Raw genomic sequence first — 7,834 nt, 5'->3', positions numbered from 1 at the left:
ATGTGACCTAATTAAGGGGTGGCATCCCATAATCTCTGTTACATAATGTAACCCAATCATAAGAGTGACTATCACTTCACCTTTGTCATGGAATGTAACCCAATCATAAGAGTGATAACCCTTCACTCTTATGTGAACAAGTCACGGGTCTGTCTTGTCCACACTCACGGGCAAGGGATTACACAAAGGCATGAACACCACAGGTGGAGATCATTGAGGGTAAGCTTAGGTATCTTTGCCACCACCTTCCAGACAAGTCTGATTTTTGAAGAAAATGAACCTGGCTTACAAATATATTCCAAATCATATGGAAGGGAGATTAATTCATAACACAAATTATTTATCATATCTGTGCATCATTTGGTATTTTTCCACTTCTAACTCTCAATTTATTTTTCTAGTTCCCCTTTTGCAAGGATCTTCTTATTTGATAAGCTGCCTAGTTACCTCTCAGTGTTCAAACTTTCTACTTATTTTTCAGGACCTCAACTTGTACTTTTTCTCCTGGCAAAGCATCTTAGTCACAGTCACAGAGGTCATTGTTGCTGCCCTGGACTGCCCCAACTACTTCACTGGCTATCTTCACTGAATTTATCAAGCTCCATAGACCACACTGTCTTCAATATCAACCTTGAAAGGATGATCTAGTACAAGAAATACCATTACAAAAGTGAGAATTCCAGGCTTGTTGGAAGTACTTGAGAGAACGAATACAAAGGATACAGCCCAATACCTGGCACTACGGGGCACACAATAAATTGTAACAATTATTATTTATGTTATTATTATTGGTTGCTGCTGAGTTGGCTCCAACTCATGGCAGTCCTACGTACAACATGACAAAATGTTGCCCAGTCCTATGCCATCTTCATGGCATGTTTGAGACCATTGTTGAAGCCACTGTATAGTGCCTTCCAACCTAGGGGGCTCATCTTCCAGCATTGTATCAAGCAATATTCTGTTATGATCCGGAAGGTTTTCATTGGCTAGTTTTCAGAAGTAGATTGCCAGGCTTTTCTTTCTAGTCTGTCTTAGTCTGGGAGCACCACTGAAACCTGCTCACCGTGGGTGATCTAGTTGGTATATTAAATACCGGTAGCATAGCTTCCAGCATCATCGCAACACGCAAGCCACCATAGTATGACAAATTAACGGATGGGTGGTAACCTAATACGTACAGGAACTATGAAAAAAATCAAAAGCTCTCATCTGCCTACACTGATTAAGTAAGAATTCAGTTGATAATGAAGATAACATCTTGCCACATTAAAAAAAAAGTCTGAAACTTGGAGGGCAATGAATTTATGTTAGTGGGGGAGGAACAACTCAGAAAAGGAGGGTAAGAATAGTTGTACAACTTGAAGAAGGTAATCAGTGTCACTGAATTGTACATGTAGAAACTGTTGAATTGGTGTATGTTTTGTTATGTATATTCTCAACAAAAACATAATAAATAAAATTAAAAAAAATAAGTTGGATAAGGTTTGATGAGTAGCGTTCAATATAGCAGCATCTTCATAAAACTCTATATACGTATCCTTTCCCACCTTTGGCTCTTGGAATGCTCTCAGCTAAATATGGTAACACTTGAATACAACCCACTTTCATCTACTAAGCAGTCCTTGGGTGGCGCAAATGGTGCTGAAAGGTTGGAGGCTTGAGTCCATCCAGAGGCACCTCAGAAGAAGGGCCTGGTGATCTACTTCCAAATAATCAGTCATTGAAAACCTGTGAAGCACAGTTCTACTCTGACACACATGGGGTTGCCATGAGTTGGAGCTGACTCCATGGCAACTGATTTCATCTACTAAAAAAAGGATTCTGAGATTGAGAAACAATAACCTTTATCTTCACTACATAAACTTTGAAGAGAACATATTAAGATTTTATTTCACTGCACCTCTGAAATGAAATCTATTTTTGGATGTGTTTAACATTTCATATTATTTTATACTTACTCTGATTGTTAGGCTTTTTGGGTATCTTTCATCTCTGGGGAATTAATATTTGTCATTTTTACATTTGAGGTTTTTCTGAATTGTTTCTGTACTGACCTTACACTCTTTCTGCTTCCAGTCATGATCAGGGACTGAGAGACCTGTATTCTAATTTTGCCTCTGTTGCAACCAGCTGCCTTATTCTAGGTAAATCACTTGCTCTCTCTGGGTCTCAGTTCCCTTATTAACCACATGAGGATTGGATTCAAGATTACAGCACAGCCTAGAAAACCCTATGGGCAGTTCTACTCGGTCACATGGGGTCGCTATGAGTCAACTTGCTGGCACACAACAACAATCTCCATCCCAGCTCTATATGATTCTCTAAATTGTAGGTGGTGTCATACTCAGCAAGTAAAACATACTTGAATGTGTTAAGATTGAGAAAATGCAAGTTGTAAGTATAATATGTATTTTAAAAAAACCCAAATCCGTTGCCATTGAGTCGATTCTGACTAGAACAGAGTAGAACTACCCCCTAGGGTTTCCAAGGAGCGGCTAGTGGATTTGAACTTCCAACCTTTTTGGTTAGCAGCCAAGCTCTTAACCACTACATCACTAGGGCTCCATAATATGTATAGCAATTCATATAAGGTTTGGTATTCAAGGCAATAATGAGTATCAGGGTATAAAAGACAAACCAAAAAAAAAGAAGATAATGGGTTCTGGTGGTGATTATGTCATTTGGAAGAGGAAGTTGAAAATCAGGGCTCTGCCATCTGGTGTAACATTTCCTAAAGGCAGGTTAAAGGACTGCTGATCACTAACTGGGATAGCCATCTTCCGTTAGCAACCCACACTGGGCTCCAGTGGGGTCGCCTCTGTACAGTGTCAGCAGCAGTCCTTTGAGGAATCATATGGGACTAAATGCCAGAAGAAGATCCAGGTTCCTGTTTTGGTAGCCAGGGCCACACAGTACGACAGATGGATGCCATTCGCTTGTGCTGTGCCTGCCACTAGGCTATCTTCCAGGTGGGGAAGAACGTTTGTTTGAAAGGATGCGGTGGAGTTTCAAGAAAGAAGTACACGCATCCCTAGGCTTTTGGAGCACTTCCGGGAGGAGGACAGCGGGATGCAGGATGGTTGTTCCCTTTGGGGGTGGGATCTGAACCGTCTACACAACTCACCTCCCTCTTCCGCACTTCCAGATTCTTCTAACCAAAGAACTTTTATTTTTTTTATTGTGCTTTCTTTTTTTTCTTTTTTAATTGTGCTTTAGATGAAGGTTTACAGAGCAAATTAGTTTCTCATTAAACAATTAATACACGTATTGTTTTGTGACATTGGTTGCCAACTCCACAACGCGTCAACACTCTCGCCTTCTCGACTTTGGGTTCCCTATTTCCACTCCTCCAGCTTTCCTACCCGCTCCTGCCTTCTTGTCCTCTCCCCTGGGCTGGTGTGCCCATTTAGTCTCATACATACATGGTTGAGCTACGTGTTTGTTTTATGGGCCTCTCCAAGCTTTGGCTGAAGGGTGAACCTCAGGAGTGACTTCAATACTGAGTTAAAAACGTGTCCCGGGGCCATACTCGCGGGGTTTCTCCAGTCTGACAGACCCATAGGTCTGGTCTCTTTCTGTGAGTTTGAATTTTGTTCTACATTTTTCTCCAGCTCTGTCCAGGACCCTCTATTGTGATCCCTGTCAGTGGTGGTAGCTGGGCACCATCATCTAGTTGTTCTGGACTCTGGTGGAGGCTGTGGTAGTTGTGGTCCGTTAGTCCTTGGGCTAATCTTTCCCTCCTGTCTTTGGTTTGCTTTATTCTCCTTTGCTCCAGACTCGGTGGGACCAGTGGAGTATCTTAGACGGAGGCTCAGACTGGGTGGGACCAGTGGAGTATCTTAGAAGGTGGCTCACAAGCTTTTAAGACCCCAGATGATACTCGTAGGATGTAGAACATTTTCTTTATAAACTATGTTAACTAGAGAATTTTAGATTAAAGCAAATGTCATGTCAGTTTTAAGCCTCTTGAGGGGAAACGGGATGCAGGAGTGATCTACGTACGAGAGGAAGCAGCAATGCGAGCTGGCGGCCGAAAAGCTAAGAAACTAACAGAATTAACCCACCGGTTTTCGCAGCCCTCTAGGCGAGCTTAGGCAGTGTTCAGTTCCCAGAGCGGGAGCGGGCTGAGTCCGGGATCTCCGCCAACCAGAGAGTCAGAAAATGTTCCACACACACTGATTGGCTACTTTTCCAGGCACGCCCTTGGACCAAGCGCTGTGGTTGGCTGAGTCTCTGCCACGGCGCCAGGTCTCGCGGTGGCGACAAGTCTCGCGATGGCGCTGTGCGCCTCCGTAGGGCCTTGGTGGCTGCTAGGCAACTGCAAACATTCCTCCATAGAGCTGACCTTCTACTCCCAGACCCGGCTTTGCTCGGTCTCTGGAGACCCTCAGGGGCGACCTCTCTAATCTGACTCGGTGAGTCCTGCGGGACAGAGCCTTGGGGCTGGGCTCCAGCTTCTGGGCCGGGGACAGGGCGAGGCTTTCAAAGCACATAAGGAAACACAGAGGAAGCGAAAAGTCAATAGACATTTCTTTGATTACCTACTACCTACCTATCATTTTATAGAAGTGGAAAGTGAGGAATAGAGCTATAAAAAGACTTGCTGTAGATCTCACATTGAGTGGTCAAGTCTAGACCTGCCCTGTTCAATATGTGTGCTAAATGTAAAATTCACACAGGATTTCGAATGCATAGTAAAAAAAAAAAAGTGTAAAATATCATATTAATAATTTTTCTATTGATTACATGTTGAGATGGTAATATTTTAGATAAATATGAAATAAATAATATTAAAATTAATTTCATCTTTTTTTTTTTTGAATGTGGTTATTTAAAAAAATAAAATTGCATATAAGGCACTCATTGTATGTCTATTGGACGGCACTGATCTAGACTAAAACCTAGATCTGTAGACACCTGTTTCAGGACCTCTTGTGCCATAATACTGCTTGGAAGGGCAGCACTTCCACCCATCTGGCCGGGTAGGGGTGTGAGTGGGAGTGAGGAGTTCAAGGCCATCAGGAAAGGCTTACAGTTCTAGTGTTTGAGGACTCTGCTACTCAAAGTGTAAGAATCAGAATCTGCATTTTAACAAGCCCCTCAAGTGATTGTTATGCACATAAAAGCTGGAGAAGCACTGTTCTTGGACTTAGCCCTCAACTCTTTTTCCTTTGTTTGGTTTCTTTATGAGTATCTAGGCAGTGTTTCTCAGATTGCCTGTATTAGAATTACCTTCATTTTGAACAAGCCCCCTAGGAGATGTTTTGCATACTCAAGTGTGAGAAACGTTGATCTCAGTACTAATTGTCCTCTCTTCATCCTTCCAAATCTAGACCAGTGGTAGCATCACCATCACCCAAGAACTTGTTGGAAATGCAAATTCATGGGCTCTACCCCAATAACAGGGCTTCCTGGAGACTAGGCACAGTTCCTAATTTTCATTCCTCTAGTTCAAATTCTCAGTTTGGAAAAACAGGATTAACTTTGATGAGTTTTCTTTGGGGAGTGAGCAAATTCACCTCTCCCTAGTCTATAAGTATGTCTCTGCTGAACACCCTTCCCCAGTTCTTGGGCTGTACTTTTCATTGTTCATTTCCCATCCCCACCCTTTCCAGGATTAAGGATGGCTTTTCAGGCCACAGACAGTGACTTCGACCTGAAAAATACTGAAGAGCCGGTCGAAAACTCTATACTTTCAAGACTAAATAGTTTAAGAGCAAAGGGAAGACTGAGCGTTATAACCCCCACAGAAAAGGCATCTGATATTCAAGTCCTGACATTTGGACACAGTACAAAAGCTCAGGAGAGGACAAGAAAGCGACAGGAGCGGATAAAACTGGAGCCTCTGGTAAGTGCGAAAACCAGCATCTTAGTCACTTTTTGGCTCCAGAGTAAGTTGCAAAATTGATTTGGGGGATGGAAGTAATTTCCAGACTCTTAATTATCTGACAAAGAAAGAATGAAAGCCTAAAAGTTAGGACTTGTTTATCAAGTTGTAAACACTCCATTTATTCAACAAATATTGAATGAATTCAAGGCACTGTTTGAAGCTGGGGGATAGAGTGGTGAACAAAGTTTTCTAGTAGATAGATTGCTCTCTAGGATTATGTACAATGCAGATTCTTAACTATGTAGGTTGTAAGGCTCTTTTAGATATTAAGACACCATTTAATCCTGGGCACTTCAGTGAGAGTAATATGTAAATATAGTTGTATAGTTTTATTATTTTCAAAGTACTTGCCTAGTATCCTGAAAAGTTTTGTACGTGTCTGAAAATACTTAATTTTAAGAAATCGTTTATGCTCTTGGATAATGATGAATGCATGTAAAGGAGCAGTGAAAGTATATAAAGTGAAAATTGCAAGTTCTCACCCCACTGCCACCCTCAGATGTTAACTACTGTTACAGTGTGTCCCTTTAGACTATTTTATATGTTTATTCAAATATATGTGTATATATGTGTGTGAATAAACATATATAGCTTTAAAGTAAGATTATGCAGTGCATATTGATCTGCAAAGTGCTTATTTTACTTACACATATAGAAATCATTCCAACTGGTGCATGTAGAGGTATCTTTTCTAACTACTGCATAGTATTTTGTTGTATGAGTGTGTAATAATACAGTATCCTTTAACTGGTCTTCTATTGATGGGAATTCAGATTATTTCCTTTTTGTTTTTTTGTAGTTATTTTGCTATTACAAATAATGCTACATCGAATGGCCTTGTCCTTGTACTTGTAAATATAGAGTCCTAGAAGTGGTATTTTATAGTTGCAGGATTCCCTGGTGGCACAGTGGTTAAGAGCTCGGCTTCTAACCAAAAGGCCAGCAGCTCAAATCCATCAACCGCTCCTTGGAAACCCTATGGAGCAGTTCTGCTCTGTCCTATACGGTCGCTATGAGTCGGAATCACCTCCACAGCAATGGTTTTTTTTTACAATACATACATTTTTAAGTTTGAAAAATATTACCCAGTAACCCTCTATAAAAGGAGCTCTAGTGGCGCAAACAGTTAAGTGCTCAGTAACCGAAAGGTTAGTGGTTCAAACCCACCCAGTGCCTCTGCGAAAGACCTGACTGCTCCCATAAAGATTACAACCAAGAAAACCCTATGGAGCAGTTCTGTTCTGTCACACACAGGGTTGCTATGAGTCGGAATTGTCTGACGGCACTTAACAGCAACAATAACAATCCTCTGTAAAGATTTAACCAATTTACCTTTTTACCTACAGTGTGTAAGGGCGGCTGTTTAGTTACGTCTTTGCTAAACCGGATGTTATCAGTTTGTTTATTTTTGCTACACTGATAGGATGAAAATGACATCACGTCGTAATTTGCATCTTATTAGTGAAGTATATTTTCATTCACTCATTGACATATATTACTTATTTTCTAGATTATCTGTTTATAACCCTAGTATACTTTAAAATGAGGTTGTTGGGCTTTATCGAGGTCATTTTTTGAGTTTTTTGTACATGTGGACATTAACGCTTATACCATGTTTCTTAAACTTAAATACGGCTACCTTTTGAAGGAAAGTGTTCTACCGCTGATTTGTTATGTTTCATTTAGTGTTACTTTATGTGCAAAATATTAACTTAGGAATTAATTCCGATTGTTAGTATATAAATTAACATCTTAAAAACAAAGAAAATTACAAAACCAATAAAATTCAAAAAATAAAAAATACGAAGTAATATATATTGTTGAGTTGAAACTGAACTACCATTTGTGATGTAGATATAGCACTGACGGCTGCTGCGCTGCTTTTCCGAGTTAACTGTGCTTATACCACCCCGTGCTCAAAGTGCCTCCGTGACCACCCCGTGC

The 7,834-nt window shown here is 40.8% G+C and overlaps 1 protein-coding gene across 1 annotated transcript in view; it reads left to right on the top strand.

The window, feature by feature from the left end:
• The first annotated feature begins 5,623 nt into the window (after positions 1-5,623).
• Positions 5,624-7,834, top strand: part of DNAH6 (dynein axonemal heavy chain 6) — a 349,864-nt gene continuing 347,653 nt past the window's right edge. Inside the window, exon 1 of the mRNA XM_004388248.1 lies at positions 5,624-5,848. Coding sequence (XP_004388305.1) covers positions 5,624-5,848 — 225 coding nt within the window. The remainder of the gene's footprint in view (positions 5,849-7,834) is intronic.

Source organism: Trichechus manatus, unplaced genomic scaffold, assembly GCF_000243295.1.
Source record: "Trichechus manatus latirostris isolate Lorelei unplaced genomic scaffold, TriManLat1.0 scaffold00208, whole genome shotgun sequence".
Classification (NCBI taxonomy): domain Eukaryota; kingdom Metazoa; phylum Chordata; class Mammalia; order Sirenia; family Trichechidae; genus Trichechus; species Trichechus manatus.
This window is presented reverse-complemented; position numbering and strand designations above follow the sequence as displayed.